General features: G+C 36.6%; 3 protein-coding genes across 3 annotated transcripts; 2 read left to right on the forward strand and 1 right to left on the reverse strand.

Annotated features, from left to right (window-relative positions):
* The first annotated feature begins 84 nt into the window (after nt 1-84).
* LOC110374546 (RNA-binding motif protein, X-linked 2) lies at nt 85-7,089 on the forward strand. Its single transcript, XM_064037235.1, has 6 exons — nt 85-143; nt 5,671-5,784; nt 5,867-6,019; nt 6,217-6,346; nt 6,540-6,689; nt 6,910-7,089. Exons 2-6 carry the CDS (start codon nt 5,771-5,773, stop codon nt 7,030-7,032), a joined length of 570 nt encoding a protein of 189 aa, XP_063893305.1. The 5' UTR covers nt 85-143; nt 5,671-5,770; the 3' UTR covers nt 7,033-7,089.
* Nucleotides 150-5,186, forward strand: LOC126055428 (probable RNA-directed DNA polymerase from transposon BS). Its single transcript, XM_064037255.1, has 2 exons — nt 150-293; nt 1,802-5,186. Exon 2 carries the CDS (start codon nt 1,896-1,898, stop codon nt 5,184-5,186), a length of 3,291 nt encoding a protein of 1,096 aa, XP_063893325.1. The 5' UTR covers nt 150-293; nt 1,802-1,895.
* LOC110374210 (inositol polyphosphate 1-phosphatase) lies at nt 7,075-9,107 on the reverse strand. The gene is made up of 4 exons (XM_049838976.2): nt 8,559-9,107; nt 8,326-8,470; nt 8,034-8,236; nt 7,075-7,738 (listed from the first exon to the last, which is right to left on the reverse strand). Exons 1-4 carry the CDS (start codon nt 9,004-9,006, stop codon nt 7,503-7,505), a joined length of 1,032 nt encoding a protein of 343 aa, XP_049694933.2. The 5' UTR covers nt 9,007-9,107; the 3' UTR covers nt 7,075-7,502.
* Nucleotides 9,108-17,256: the final 8,149 nt, after the last annotated feature.

Genomic DNA, 17,256 nt, shown 5'->3' on the forward strand with positions numbered 1-17,256 from the left:
GGCTGTTCAGACCAACATTTATTTTGATGTCTAGTTAGTCGATTTTTGTCTATATTTTGTTTTTCTATGCACAACACTAACGTTTGACATTGACATTTTTGACACATCTATCCATTCTGACTTGAAAGTACTCCTTGTTGTTTTAGATTCTTCTGTAGGCCGCAGGTTGTTATTGGTTAGCACGTGTGCCTAGAATTTTCAGTTTTTTCAAGTGTTTTAGTGACCTTTTGTGACTTATTGTTGTGTTTGTGTGTTGTCCTTGTGTTCGTTACCAGTGTTGTACTGTTGTTTCGGTAAATAACTAGTTTTAATTAGCGATGGATCGCAATAAACCTCCCGATCCCGATCCTCCCGACATCTCTGCATACGCTCCTCTTTCCCCTAACTACCCATTATCCCAATTCGCCGATGTTGCTTGCAGCATCGCGGACTCCCAGAACTTATCTGCCTCGAATGCCAGGAAACGCTCCGGAGATGATGCAAACATTGTCGTGTCAACCCCACCACCGAAACAACAAAGGAATTTAGTTGGCCGCAGCAGGTACTCTGCTACAGATAAGGCACCGTTCATTGTCCACGTGTCTCGTTTGGAACCCCAGCCTAATGCCGGTACTTCTCTGCATCCGGTTACCTTTGGAATATTTCTCCAAAAACAGAACATTGTTAACATTGTCCGTGATGGAGTTAAAAAAGTTGGCAGGAACCGTGTTTCTGTGGAATTTAAATCCCCTCAGGATGCAAATGCATTCCTTATTAATAACATTCTTCCCAAGAACAGCTTTGTGGCCTCCATCCCTACGTTTAATATAACCCGCATGGGTGTTGTTACCGGTGTTCCTACTGATTTAACTGAAGAGGAAGCCCAAAGATACCTACAAGTCCCCTCAGGTTGCGGTGAAATTCTCAAAGTTCGTCGTATAAATAGGAAAGTGATAATTGATGGAGTGACCGAATTTAAATCCACAGAAACATGTGTCCTTACCTTTGACGGTCAGGTGTTACCGCCAAGGGTGTTTTGCTGCTACACTTCCCTCCCAGTCCAACAATACGTTTATCCCACCATCCAGTGCCGTAAGTGCTGCAGGTTTGGTCATGTGGAACTAGTGTGCCGGTCTAAACCCGCTGCAGTAAATGCGGCCATGATCACCCTGGTGATGGTTGCAGCATTTCTGAGGCGGAGGCATTCTGTGTGCTTTGCTCGGGAATCATTTTGCAAATAGCAAATCATGCCCGGAGCTGGGCAGACAGAAGGCCATTAAGACTGTTATGGCTGAGAAGTCCCTCTCTTATGCTGAGGCCAGCAAAACTGTCCCACTCGCTTCGCAACTATGCGAATGCTACAAAAGCAGTTCCCACCTCCACTCAGTCATACCGCAAAACCGTTTTCCTCAAGCCGAAGACCCATGCCCCTCTATCTCCCTCTTATGATAAAGCTGCTCATCAGCAAATTATTAACTCCCCTGCACCTTCACAGCCTGACGGCTGCGCTCTAAATAATCCATTCACCGGCAATAATGCTTCATCAATTATAGAAATTCTTATTAAACTCTTAACTACTATTGTATCCACTAATAATGCTGAAATACCGTCCAACGTTGCCTATCAACTAGTAAATCTCCTTTCAAAAATTAAAAATGGCGTCCCGTCAAATATTCCTGCAATGGAATGTGAGGAGCGTGTGGCATAAGAAACACGACCTCATATTCCTTCTTAACAAATTCAAGCCTTTGGCTTGCTCAATTGCTGAGACTTGGCTCACCCCGAGTCTCAGTTTTAATATACCACATTTTAATGTTCTCAGATGTGACAGATCTGATGGCTATGGAGGGTCGGCTCTCCTCGTTAATAATCGTGTTCCACTGTCGACCTTGGCACTTTCTGCTCTGGATGGTGATATGAATATAGTCGCAGGTAGAGTAGAAGGTATCACAGTTTTATCTGTCTATATCTCCCACCCACAGCACAGGTTCTTAGCTACTATTAGAGATATTCTGAACAACATTGTAGGACCCGTGCTTGTCATGGGTGATTTTAACTGTCACCATTTTAGATGGGGTTCCAATCGCTGTGATTCCTTTGGGGAAGGTTTGGTAGAAATCTTAGATGACCTAGACCTTTGCATCCTAAATGATGGTAGTCCTACTCGTAGATCCCTTCCCGGACAGCAAAAGAGTTGCGTAGATCTCACATTCTGTTCCGTAGAGTTGGCGGCATCAATTCATTGGCAATGTACTACCCTTACGCATGGTAGCGACCATTACCCCATTGTTATAACTTTTCTTAATAAAACTTATTTAGAGAAAACTTCTCCTCCACTATTGAAGTACAACTTGTCCAAACCCGATTGGTCGAGGTTTGCATCTTTACTGGAGGAGAAAATTAGTATGCTTCCAAATTTAACTTCAAGTTTCCAAGATTTTAATGGTCACTGCCATGCTAAGAACTGCTACGATGGCTTTATCTCGGCCATAATTTCAAGCGCAGACTCTATCTTTCCGTTGCGCAACTGTGCCAGAAACAAGATCCCATCACCCCCATGGTGGGATCAAGAATGCACATCGGCTGTTAAAGAAAGGAAAGAGGCCGAAAAACAGTACAATGATGCGATGAATAGCGACAATCTTATACGGTACAGACGAGTGTTGGCTCAGTCTCGGCGGCTTCTTCACAAGAAGAAACGTCGAGGTTGGGTCAAGTTCTGCACTTCTCTGTCCCCTTCCACTCCCATATCAGCAGTATGGAAGAGCATTCATCGTTTTAGGCGAGGCTGCTCCCCATCTATCTCTTCCCCCATCACGCGAGAAACTGCTGAATCCTTTTTCGACAAAATTGCTCCAGCCTATGTTCCTTCTTCCTCAGAACTTCTGCTCCCGCCTGTTAATATTTTGAATGACCCCCTGGATGAACCTTTTTCATTGGAGGAACTTGATGCGGTATTACGTCATGTTAGGGATACCGCCCCTGGCATGGACGGCATACCGTATTCATTTGCAGTTCACTTCGGTTCTGATGCTAAACAATATTTTTTAGGAATTATAAATTATTGTTACCAATTTGGTTGGGTTCCTGACCAGTGGAAAATTCAGATAGTCATTCCTCTTTTGAAGCCCGGCAAGACTGCTGATGATCCGAACGGCCTTAGACCAATTGCGTTGTCCTCAGTTTTGGCCAAGTTACTTGAACATTTAATTAAAAACAGACTTGAGTGGTTGGTAGAGTCGAGGGATTTACTGCCGAGTAATCAGTTTGGCTTCAGAAAGGGGCTGAGTACCATGGACAGTGTGGCAATTCTGGTTACCGATATCCGTACAGCCTTTTCCAAAAATGAATCCGCTGTAGCCACATTCCTTGACATATCTTCCGCATACGACAGCGTCCTTCTTCCAGTTCTCAGGCAAAAATTGCTACAGCTGAGGATTCCGGGTAAGATGGTACAATGTATATGCGCACTCCTCATGTCTCGCTTTTTGATGCTCAGAGTGCAGGGAGAGGTATTTGAGGTGAGACAGACGTGGAAGGGCCTTCCTCAAGGTTCAGTTTTAAGCCCTCTACTGTACAACCTGTACACAGCAGACATCGGCTCCTGCCTCAATTCTGACTGTCAACTTCTACAATACGCCGACGATCTAGTGTTGTATGTAATCAATCCGTCAATTGCGGACGCTGCCTCATCTCTCTGTCTCTCCCTGGACTCTCTGCACACATGGCTTTTGGACCATGGCCTCCAATTATCTGCCCCAAAAAGCTCGGTAGTGATTTTCTCCCGAAAGCTGCTGATCCCTCAGGTTTCCGTTAACATCCAAGGACAAGGCATCCCCATAGCGAAAAAAGCTAAATTTTTAGGCGTTTACTTAGACTCCAAATTATCCGGCATTCATCACATAAATTATTTAATTAAGAGATGCGAAAGAGCAATTTCCATTCTAAAAGCTCTCGCAGGTGTCTGGTGGGGGGCCCATCCCTTCACCATGAAATTAGTCTATAATGCTTTAGTCCGCAGTATCCTGGACTATGGGTCACACCTGGTGATTCCAGGTAACAAAGGTGCCTTGGCCGGTTTAGATAGGATCCAGTCTCAATGCCTTCGAATCATCTCAGGTTGCATGAAGTCGTCGCCTATTAACGCCTTACAGGTCGAATGCGCTGAACCCCCCCTAGCCCTAAGACGGCAGTATCTCGCTTCCCGATTCCTATCCAGGGTTATTCCCAAGTCATCCCACCCTCTCATCCCAAAACTCAGAGAGCTCGACACCCTATGTCACAGTTCAAAATATTGGGAACATAAAGAACTCCCCCTTTTCCTAAAAGCATTCCGATTTTTCCAAAATTTAGAATCCCCTATTACATCACATCCCAGACTTCCCTTATTTAATTACTCATATGAAGTACTTTGCTTTACTCCTAAAATATTTTATAACATTGGCATATCTAAAAACTCCCCATCGGCAAATTCGGCCTTTAATGCGGTTTTGGGTGAACGATGGACTGGGTTTCAAAGGTTCTTCACGGATGCTTCCAAATTTAATAGTGGTTATACTGGGGCCGCGGTTTATTATCAGAACTCGAAAATCATTCTTAAATTTAGATGTCCAAAGGAGTCTTCTATATTTACAGGCGAGTGCGTGGCATTATTGGAAGCTTGTCGCTTTATAGAGTCCCATGAGATCAACTTTGGAGTTATCTTTACTGATTCCCTTAGTTGTCTCCAAGCCCTATCCCAGAATTCCTTTCGAACTAAACTCCATTGTCCTATTGTCCTGGAAATTAAAAATTCCCTTTACTCCTGCGATAGGCAAGAAAAAGTAGTCCACCTAGTTTGGATTCCCAGTCACTGCGGTATAAAGGGAAATGAATGTGCCGACGCCTTGGCCAAAGACGCATGCACATCTGAGTCAGCCGACCTTGCACACTTCTCCCTTCAAGGGCATGACCTACTAAACCTCCCTAAATTGAGTCTTGACACCTCGTGGCAGGAATGGTGGAATATCTCCAGCAAAAAGAAAGGCAGCTCCTATTACGCTATCCAACCGGTTGTAAAACCAAAACCGTGGTTCTCCGTTTTAAAAATACCCCAAACAGGTTATTTCAGTCCTGTGCAGAATACGGATAGGTCATTGTTGCACTCCGGTCTTTTTGCGCAAAATTCGGGTGCAGGATTCGTCCCTCTGCGAGTGCGGATTAGATGAGGGTACCCTGGACCATATATTTTTTAACTGCCCTAATAACTCCTCTTTCGATTTATATGGTCGTCTCCAAAAACTCAAAATTCCTCTCCCTATTAATTTCCGTTCCCTCTTATCACACTCCTGTCCAGAACTGCTCCAGTTGCTGTTAATGTCTATTCATCGAAACAACATTAAACTATAAACTGTGGCCTATTTTAGACTACAGTTAGGTTGTGGTATATTTTATATGTTATATGTGACTAACATTTTGTTGTTATTTTTATGTATGTAAATGTATTTCTGTTTGTTTCAGTGTCGTCCTACTAACAAGTTAAAGTTACACAAGATCGGCTACAACAGCATCTTAAATTCCTTTTGTTTTTTGTTTCTTTTTTGTTTTTTTAATCACAAGCACGACTTGCTTCTCATTTCACTTGTCATTGGCAGAATCGTCGACATAGACATCGACACGGATTGCCATAAATAAAAATAGAATAGAATAGAATAGATTCTTCTGTAAATTTTATTATATTATATTTAATTGATAATTCAACTAAGCAATCCTTCGGTTATTATGAGTTAGATTACATTACACAAACGACAAAATGAATCCTATGACGTAAGTGCAGTTTTCACGATATAGTAACATGGATGGCGGCAAATAATTTGGAAGTTTATTTATACTGATATATTGATTTCAGCAATGTGAAGAATGTTCTTAAGTTAAGTGAACGCGAGCTGTCTGGTAAATCTAAGTCCTCTTGGCATGATCAGTATAAGGACAGTGCTTGGGTGTTTGTTGGGGGCTTGCCGTATGATCTCACGGAAGGCGACATCATCTGTGTTTTCTCACAGTAAGTTTTAACATAAAACATGTTATAATTGGAGTTTAAAATTGTATACAGATAAATCGTTATATACCTGGCATGTAAAGAGCAGGGTTCCTTATTTGTTGTACAAGTTTACACTTTTTGCTGATGTTTTAATTTAGGTATGGAATGCAAATGCAATATTAATCAGTTTACCTAATAAAGCTTGTATATATTTCCAGATATGGTGAAATAGTGAACATAAACTTGGTCAGAGACAAAGCAACTGGCAAATCTAGAGGATTTTCATTCATTTGCTATGAAGATCAGAGGTCAACAATATTAGCTGTGGATAATTTAAATGGAATAAAAGTATGTACATTTTTTATGATATGTAATTTACATTTACATAGTTGTAGACTTCAGAATTATAGGTGCTAATTTACTTTGGTAATTATATTTTGAAAGGTGTATCCAGTATGATTAGCTATTACATTAAATTAGTTTAACCTTTACTTTAAAATACTTTTTTAGTACTTATTTAATAACAGCATATTTTTCCCAGATCCTAAACCGCACAATAAGAGTGGACCACTGTGAACAATACAGAGCTCCCAATGCAGACATGTCAAAGGTTGATGAAGTGACAGCAGCCATCAGAATGGAAGGCTGTGCACCACAGCTTGTGACAAAAACAGAAACAGTAGTGAAACCAGTATGTAACAAATTCATTTACTTCATGGCTTTTGTTTGACGCCCGTTCCCAATATTCCATCTTTCTGTGAGTTTGCTACAGACAGAATTTTGACATTAGCGCCCCAGACAAGTTACGTTCTTAAAGTTCCTATCTCATCTAAGCAAAACAACAGATTGATAAAATATTGGGTAAGGCCCTAAGAGATAGAAAAGTTCCAACAAGTAAAATTTACTTCCAGGAAAAAGAATCCAAGAACTCTGTTAAGTCTGGCAAGGTCAAAAAGAAAAAGGAAAAGAAAAGTAAAAAAAAGAAAAAGAAGAAAAGTAAGAGCTCTTCTTCAGATTCAGATTCTAGCAATTAAGTTCTTGATGTAAGTGTAAGACAGAGCATAATAAAATACTAATTATGTGAATAAAAATGGTAAAATTTTATTTGAAACAATACATCACAGTTTACAGTAACATGCAACATAGAGATCATCATTATTTAAAATTAATTCAATCGAACAATACTGACTAGATAATATATATTTCATTAATGAACTTTGACGCCACACAATATACTTGAAAAACATTTATAACAAGCATTATTTCACATCACATTACCTACACAACAATAATTCGTAAAAATCTTATCCTTACATATTACAAAGGAACATTGTAAAAACTTACACTGGGAAATGATTGATAAATACTTTCAAATGCTATGCATTTCTCGTCTGACAGGATCTATAAATCTACATTCCTCGATCAATATGCAAAATATTCGATATATTGTTTTTAAAAATCTAATCTACTTGATTATAAGGGATCACAGGGTTATTTGGATTCTTTAATTATTGAGAATTTTCTTAATAGTAGCAGATATGGAGGCATCGCTGTATGCTATGATGCCTTCTTTGTTGCTATAGTTTTGAGATTCCATATCCATCTCATCATTGTAAGTGATTGGGCCGTGAGTAGAGAAGGTAATGAGATCACCACCCCTAGCTCGGAGGATGGAGTGGGGGGCACAGGTGTCCCAGCGGAAAGTTGTTCCCTGTGACATGATGTATGCTGCAGCTTCTCCTGGAAAAGTTAATAGTGTTGTTTATTATGTTATTATAGAGATTAAATATGATATGGTGCAGATTGCATATGGAATAATGTAATATTGCAGAAGAAGATTGCTGATATAGAGGTGTGAGATATGGGTGACCTAAGCCCAGCTTTGAATAGAAAAATAAGCTAGAGATGAATTCTCATTCTGGGTGTCAATGCATTGGCAATTCATTTTAAAAGTTATCTACTAATAATAATTGTTATATTTAATAATAGTTGTTATGTGTTGCTACCAAATTGTTATTGTTATTTTTGTACTTACCTAGAACAACTTTTAGCAGCTTATGACCAGCCCCAGGGAGAGACTTGACTTCCCATCCAGCTTCTCTGAATGTATCAGCTATTTCAGGCTTCTCAGCTGAGCTCATGAGAATAATATTATTTTCATTGTTTTCCTTTACATCACTGCCTCCCCATTCATGAGTATCTTTGTAATTAATGCCCCATACCACTCGCCCTTTGCCACTAAAAGGGAGAAAAATTGAATGATCACCTTTTTTAAACTGTGTTAGAAAAATACAGACAAAAAATTTGGAGCATCATGTAACATTTACTTATTATAAAAGGGTTGATTGATGACACCAATAACAGGCTCTCCGGTGGACCTCACATAGGCACCAATGAGGACTGTCACGCAAGGAAGACCATGATCTGCATCAGCTTTACCCTGGACACCAGCTATGAACTCAGCTGTAGCATCTAGGAACACAAATATTATCCATTTTTATATAAACTTGTCTCATTAAAAAATGTATTACTGTGTATTGCTTTGATCATGTGAAATTACCTATAGGATCAATCCAAATGCCTAAATCGGAAGTGTTAACTTCTGGAAGATCTTTTGGCAAATTATCACAAAATACATGTTCTGTGTCGCGATGGGCCGCTTCTGCCATTCGTTTCGCGACTGCAGGTGCTACTAAATACTGTAAAAGATCTGTAGTGCCTTCAACACTATCACATAATTCGATTCTTACACCTCCAATCTCGGAACACTCTTCGCCTCTTACATGCTCTGCAAGCTCCGGAAAATGACCCGCTATTTCTGTTTTAGCAGCTTCTTGGGCCAAAACATCGGAAATAGTTTTGAAATCTCTTTCAAAGCGGGCGTTGGCATCGCCTTCGAATTTTTCTGCGACCAATAAAACTTCGTTTGTTGATCCTGCACAACACGAACGAGCTACACATGCTGCCTTCTCTGATGCATTTATAAGGGTGTTCAAAATATGTTTCATTTTCTCACAATTTAACAACACATTTGATAGTAAAATCAATAATTAAATTTACTCTCAATCCTTACTCAGAACATCTAAAAATAGACTTGTCAATGTCAACTTTGTTTACATTTAAAAAATCAATAAACACTAGGGATGTCCATATAAACCAAGGACTGTCACACACATTTGCAATCGACTAAAAGCAATATTGTTAGCAATTGCGTATTTTCCATCATAGTTTCTGGATTTGCTTGACTTGATATTGTTATATCTGAACTAACGCTATAAAATTCTTGGTTAATTTCTTTACGAAAACAAAAATGCGAATAATTTTAGAAAAAAAAATAACCATAGACAATATGACGATCGCTTGGTTTAATCATGGCGGGAAAATAATACCGCCAATTCAAACGAAGTTAAAAAAGAAATGAAAATCGGGACGACGCCCAGACAACGTTGGATCGGGACTGGAGGTTCATGAAGAGAATTCAATCAGGTAGGAGACACATTTTTATATCCTTAAAACGTAGCATTAACTAGTTTATTTGTAGATACCCAATATGGTATCATTTACATTAGCACAAGGCATAACACAAGGGAGACGCGAATGTCATAATTGTTATCACAATAAACAAACTTTTATGATTAAATAACTTTATTGAGTGAATAAGTACTTAAATACTTTCTACCAGATCAAGATTTTCCATTCAACCGTGCCTCCGGAGTTGAAATTATGTCAAGTGAATGGTGAGTGGGCATTGTTTGCTTGCTACTCGCCCTACCAACTACCTTCGCGATCTGGGAGACGATTATCTTTATGATGTAACTTGTAAAAAATAGGGAGGTACCTAATATGTACAGGAATCAGTAATACTTAGATACCTACTTAGTTTGAGCGATTTCGTTAGTGGGAGTTGAATTTCTTATGCGTTTAGGAATGACTGCTCTGTATGTACTAAACCTAACGTATAATTGACTTTAAATCCGTAGGTTCCTACCAAAAATTACTTTAAATAATACAAATTTAAAAAGAGAGAATTGTAGTCCACAATTTAAGAAATCTTACTTTAATAAAACAGTATCTATCTAACTCGGGCTACCTTCTCTTGCAATTTCAGCAATTTGCACAGCGCATTGCACTCAGTGTCGATATGTTCACAAAAAAATAAGTTTTCATCTAAAAGGCATTCTCAGCTAACAGTATGAAATCGTTTTGTCATTATTTAATGAAAGTGTTCAAGGTTGCCAAATATCAGCGAGTGAGTGAAACAGCAGCCAGTCATCATGAATGCGTGATACTTGTCGTGAAACGGTGCGTGCTTGACCTTAAAGGCGCGTGCTGATCGAACTATTTTGTTAAATCGCTACTAAATTAAATAAAGTACCGAATAAAGCAATATTGTAGAGACATGTCGCTGTTTCGAAGTAGTTCATGAACACTATTTATCAATTTTCTTTTATGTTTTATGTTCTACGTAGTGCTAAGTAAGTCAATGTGTATCTCATTCATAACTATGCATGTAAAACTGGTTAAGCAGAAAGCCATCCCATATCTAATAGTAGCAATGTGTTTTTTGCATAGATATTTCTTCAGGTACCTACCTGAATCCATTTTTCAGTTTTTTTTTGTTATGTCGTTATAAACCTTCATGCCGCAGAAAAAAATACACCATAGCCTACTAGTAGTAGAAATAGTTTGCAATATAAAAGTCTACATGTACATACTTCAAATCCTTTTAAAATGATTAATCAAATACTTAAAACATATGGCACTATAAGAACCTACGTAGGATTTGCTGTACCTCTTTCAATTGCGTGTGACAATAGGTAGGCAGGTATGTAATATGAATGTGATAGACCGATTAGGGACCGACAACCTTATGATTTTAAACTCTTTCTTTCGTAGTAATTAACAAAAAGTTTGTCGATATAAAAAAAGCAGACCGCACCTCAGCAATCCTCAATAATGTAATATTGTAGTTCTACTAGACAATAACAGTTACTTTGACAATAAGGTTGGAAACCATTTACTTACCATTTATTTACCATTTATGAGAACCGAATTGTACCGTAGAAATTGTTACCCAATGTGCATTCGAATATACAATAAGCTACCATCCCGCATTAAAGACCTACCAATGAGTAAATTTAAGAGATCCCTCAGAAATTGGCTTATTGATAAATGTTTTTATACAGTCAAAGAGTACCTAGAGGAGAAATAGTTATAATGTAATAGGATTGTAGGTACTTTCTTAGCTATTAGATAATAGAACTTAAGATAAATATTTGCATGACTAAATTATAAGTCGAATATAGTGAGACCATATTATTTATTGTATCGACCATCATATTGTACCTATATTCTGGCAAATAAATAAATTTCAATTTCAATTTCAATTTCGAAATTAGATAGCCTGTATTTTAGACCTAAAGCGGTAAGATAAATTAGCACAACAGTTAGAAAGGTAGACCATGGCTATTGTCTATCCATTATATTATTATCTATTAAGTGTCATGGGCACAAATCACTTACCTAATACTTCGCTACCATGGGCTTATCGGTTACTTACAATCTGTAGTTATCTGAAATTTAACTGTTTTGATCAATGTTTACGTCGTTATCAGTTAGATTTTGCCAGGCTGGTTTGAAGAAACCTTGAGTCAATTCGTGCTAGTTACAACCTACAAACTCAGAGATAGGTTAGAAGGTACCACTCAGGGTTTTAGATTTCCAAGATAAAGTTCTTATCCCGAGTAGTCTCACAAAAGTTTAAAAATAAATTTCTGAACGGGGAATAACACCAATCACGAGCTGTGCAGAAGTAACATAAGGACTTATATTGCAGTAAATAGTGGGTGTGTCATTCTTAAAAGCAACCGATGTTTATTTTATTATATCCATCAAAAGTGTTGTAAAGGCTACCAGAGCATTCATTAAATATTATAATAATTTCAAATATTTTGTTGCTCAAGCAGTTTTCGCGCAAGGAAGATTATTACGAAATAATGCCTCCTTTCAGTTAGGAATTATTTTGACCGAGTATTTTTATGCCTTTCTCTTAGTTTTGCAGACCTTGCGTCTGATGCCGGCTTTTTAGTTTTATTTAAAAGAATTAATAAACAAACGACGCTATACTTATTACCGTAAATTAAGTATTTTTCTTAAGCAGCGTACGAGCAGGCGAATTTGAAAGAGTGCCCAGCCAATTCTACTTGTTTGCAATGATCTTTGCGTTGTTCCTAATTTTATGTTGGGTCGAATAGGAAGTTGACTATTGATGTAATATCTATATTTTACGCCACCATTCCTCCATGTCTTTCCCATATTGACATTAAATGCCTTCCTGCTTCAATGCTTGTCTTTAAAGCTGAATATAAGCAATGACCACTCAAGTAAATGCATGAAATCATACCTATCACGGGTCAAATACAAGTTCAATTTTTACTGTTTTCTAAACCAATATCCACCAATATCCAATAGGTGAAATATCCTTACTAAATGAATAATATGCTATTTGCGTGTAAAATAGCGTAGGTAGATGAGGTAGTTCTAGCCGAGTTAAGACAACTTTTTATGCGTTACTTTTAACGATAACCACAATCCACATCGAATAAATTTTATTATTACTTTTATAAATCTACATCAGGTTTATTTGTGGCGAACGAATCTTGACATAAATATTAACTGTTGCATATTTTTTACTCTACATCTGACATAATAGGTAATTGTCAATTTTATTACAAACCACAAAAAGTGAGTGAGTGTGGCGTAGCAACATCTAATCCGTTCGCGCCATTGCAACTACATCTTACCCATATCTTACCTTGAAGTAAAAGTTTCATTCTTCTGCTTCCAGTTACAATCGCAGGTAATCAATTAGTAAAAAGTCTTAAATAAATAAAGGCATAACATTATCATCTCATTAGTAAAAACAATAGTATGATAAGCTGCCTGACAATATCCTCGGTAATTAATTTGCGTGTGTTTGGGTGTCACTGTGTCACGGCAATGATAAAAACAAGTACCATGTCGCCTTTATCTAATAACAAGTTGTTGTAATAGGCGTCGGTTGATGTAAGGCTTTTACATAACATTCGGTAATGACATATATATCGGGTGTGTCGTTCACAATCACATTAAATTATATCGCATATACTTTATGATATTCTATGGCGAATTGTAAAAAAAATAACCTCATCCATTCAGTGGTTTAACTACAGGAGTCATTTTTCGTTTTTATAATTTACAACATCATGTGTAAAGCAGAGATAAAGTTAGGAGTATCGTATGTTTTGATCAGTTGACAGCTGTCAGTTTTCAAGGGAGAATTTCAGTTGTTTGTAATGACTGACTTTTATATGGTGTTCTAATTTTTGTACATTTTTATTCCATTTACTTTATTTGAAAAAAACATTTTTTTTATTTTTACGTATTTTTCTTTTATCTTTGTGTTAATCGTCATATATTAACCAGTATATTAACGCATTTAATTTAATGTGATTATGAACGACACACCCGATATATGCAGCTTCACGTGATGCGTCTTACGAGATGTTTTCAACAGTAGCAGTTGGTAATGGCTGTTGTGATACTAAGTTACAGAAGAGATAGTCGAGAACATTCCAATACGTATGTTTTTTCTAAATCTAAACTGTCTTTGGTGGAAGTGTCTATGTCGACAGAAATCGGACACCTAGTTATGTTGATATACTTAACACTTGTTAGGGGAGGGGACATTACTGCCAATTTCATAGTTTATCATAATTTTCATCTTGAAAATTTTTTCTGTATAGATTTACCTACCTTTATGCTTGCACCTTTAGCGAATTTAAGTGAACTTGTTTTCCCATTTAATGCAATACCTGTATAAAAAGTATGCCTTCCTTTTGTGAGTGAAACTAACTTTGATAAGAATTGCTCAATAAAATATCAGTGACTCAGCCCAGGTACAATTTTATTAGGTACCTTTGTCCTTAGGTTTCGCTTATTGAAACGGCTGGTTTGTGCTGAATCAAATCTCAATCTTTGATTTTGAATCTATAAGACAAGAATTTATTGTAAGGTGAATTGTTTGAATAATGAACAATAAAATAAATAAATTTACCTATGCAGTATTCGTGCTTATACGTTATATAGGTATGCAAGTAAGGGCGCGTGTGTATTTAACAATTTCTTCAGTATAAAACGTTGAGATATATTAATTAGACCACTTTCTTGTGTCCAGCACAGTGCCCTTGATTTATAAAACCTTGTAAAAGGACCTTGACTGAGTCAGATTTTTACGATATTCCCGGCTACGCAAAGAACTTGTAATAAAAATGCGCTATGACTAATATAACTTAATAGGTATGACCGACACAAAATCGAAATCTCCAAAGTACTTATTGTGAGAAAACCCCAATGAATTAACTCATACGTAGGTAAAATAAAAATATTTTGCTTTACACCTTTTATTCTCATCGGCAAGAATTCCTTTTGCCCATTATGTATTTATTATAATCCATATTTTCTTATAATTACAAAAAATATGTCGATAGGTCCTCAGTAATGTGTCGATCAATTTATGTCCTCGTACACTTTTTTGGTACTTATTGGTATTACTACGTAGGCCTCATAGTAGAAGTTGATAATAATGGTGAGTTCAATGACCCCCTTTCAGGTCTATGGTAAACAAAAACTAACCTTGAATTGACACTTAAAAAATAGTGTAAATTCCTACTTGTTACGGTCTTTACTACTGTCAGAGTAAGTTCCAAGTAGGCATTGGTTTTTTTGTTTGGTTATTTTTAACAGAAAGTAAGTTTTGCCTTCAAAGACGGAAGTGCAAAAATGTTAACATTCTGTGGCAGGATTTCCCCTACTCTTTATGTTAAGTGTTTGGTTTTTTGGGTTAATAATAACAAATATTATTTCAAAATAAATATCAGATAAGATGCTTTTTGTTTGATATACAAATTATTCAAGGTAAAATGGACCTGTACTGTGTGTGACTGTGTGTCGTCTTCTTGGTTTTGTCGATTAAGTTATTTGTTAATGTAACACGTATGTTAAAATGATCTACTTATGTACTTACATAACTAGCAGGATAAATCGTTGGTAACTATTGGTAAGCACCAAAAATCTGGGAATCTATCTTGTTAGTCTGTGGTGCATAAGTTTTATTAAATTTTATCTGCCAGTCATAAATAAGGCTAGTGGTCACATGATCCATATGGACATCAAATCGATAAGAATCATTCGCATACATAATTTGTCTAACTGTGTGTAATAAATGATGAACATTTTGCATTTTCAGTATGTATTTTATTTAGCAAAAATCATTTTTTGCGTAGGTAGAGCTGGTCCATGAGCTTTCGAAAAAAACAAGTTATGTTTTTGAAATCCTTACAAAATAAATAATTAACGCATTTTTGGTGAAAGTTCCGAAACCACACTCGTTTGGAATACGTCCAATGAGTTTTAACCTCGTTATGATAAAAGTTGTAATTCCTTGAAAGTGGTAACAATCGCTATTGCATAACATGAATCACATGAATCAGGCTTCGTTTTAAAGGAATATAAATCATAAAAAACGTCTTCATATATTATTACGATTTATTGTTTAAAAAATTATGTTTATTTATTGAAGTAAGCTATTTCAGCTATTTTCAGTGCTTTCTTAGATAGATTTATGAACGCCTTGACCTTTTCTCGTATAATAATTCTAATTACGGGTGTCGTGATCCCACGCAATATCGGCTGTCCAGTGTCCATGCTAAAGGGGAGATAACGTGATTGTCGTAGCGACTAACGTAATGTAATAGTAGAAAAATTTTAAAGCCATAGTATTTGGTACTTTGAGATAATAACAGAAAAAGTTTAGTAGGGCAAGGGCGCTTACAATAGTTACGTTTTCGAAACTAGACTACCACCTTGCTTATACAAGATTGAACGTGCACTTTTGCGTATGTCATGTGTAAGAAAATCATAAACTGTTAGGTAAATACTATAGTACTTGAGGTATTCTGTGTAAATTCTATTGAATTCATATTTTCATGTTTCATTGTTATTTTTTTTACTTGTTACAAAAACACTAGGTACAATTATTTATTACCTTAGATAGGTATTATGAAAATATTAAAGATTTATCTGATGTTTTTCTTGAAGGGTAATGAATTCATGGTCACGCAATTTTTTTACACTTCTAGTTATTTATGTGTGTGTAAGTTAATCCTAACAATGCAAATTATGATCTTCAAGGAGTATCTAAGTACCTATTAAGGTACCTAATCAGTGAGAATGTTACGTATATTTTTAAAAGATTGTCTAAAAAATACCTATGGTATAAATCTTCAGAACTATTGAGACGATTGTGAAGATATACATTATTTACCTGACTATAACAACTCGAGGAAGTTATAGGTACCTTTAGCGCTCTCGCACACTACACAATAGGTCAACAGTTGACCCAATGGTTAGCTTTTTAATATTTATTTTGATTCCAATCAAAATTTTCAGTCGGTCTTATACTGATTCTTTTATATCTTCTGATTCTTTTATTGTTCAGGGGACTCTTAAAGTATTGATTATGTACCAATGATTTATAAATGTTGGATGTTTCTAACGAAGTATTTTATTATCTCCTTTTTTGTTATTTTCTATTGTATTGTTTTTCTCTTCAAAATACATGAGTCATTTTATACGTACGTACTTATATGTTTATTTTAAATCATTTCACATGCATGTCACATTAATATTATGTTAATGTCGCTCTCGGAAGCCTTTCTACAGTCAGTCCTATGTTGACTTAACTTTGAAGTGTCGCTTTGTTGCGTTGACCCTTACTAAATGTTTATTTTAATAATGTTTCCAAACATCTGTTGCGTAATTACGTAGTTTTGGCGTCCTAATTATTGATTTATTATTCCAGTCAGGTGTGGTGGGTTACTGGTGAGTTTGACGTTGCCTAATTTGAACTGGTGTACTTGAAAAGATGGGCTAGATTAGCAGTATATGTGACGCAATGTGCGCATGATATCTAATAGTTTCCCGGGTGCAGCAAATGCAATTTTCTTAATCATGAATATCAAGAAATCCGATAACTGCAATCTTGATAGAGGACCGATTCGATTTCGAAGTCCTTTGTAGAATTAATCTGGAATGGGTTCCTGGGATTAGTTTTTAATGAAAACCTCATTAAAACTCAAACTATTGGTTCATAAAAAGTAGATCTTTTTAATTTATGGAAAAAGTGATGACATTTTGCCTCTTGGCAGATATATCAATTC

The sequence above is a fragment of the Helicoverpa armigera genome, chromosome 12, assembly GCF_030705265.1.
Source record: "Helicoverpa armigera isolate CAAS_96S chromosome 12, ASM3070526v1, whole genome shotgun sequence".
Classification (NCBI taxonomy): Eukaryota; Metazoa; Arthropoda; class Insecta; order Lepidoptera; family Noctuidae; genus Helicoverpa; species Helicoverpa armigera.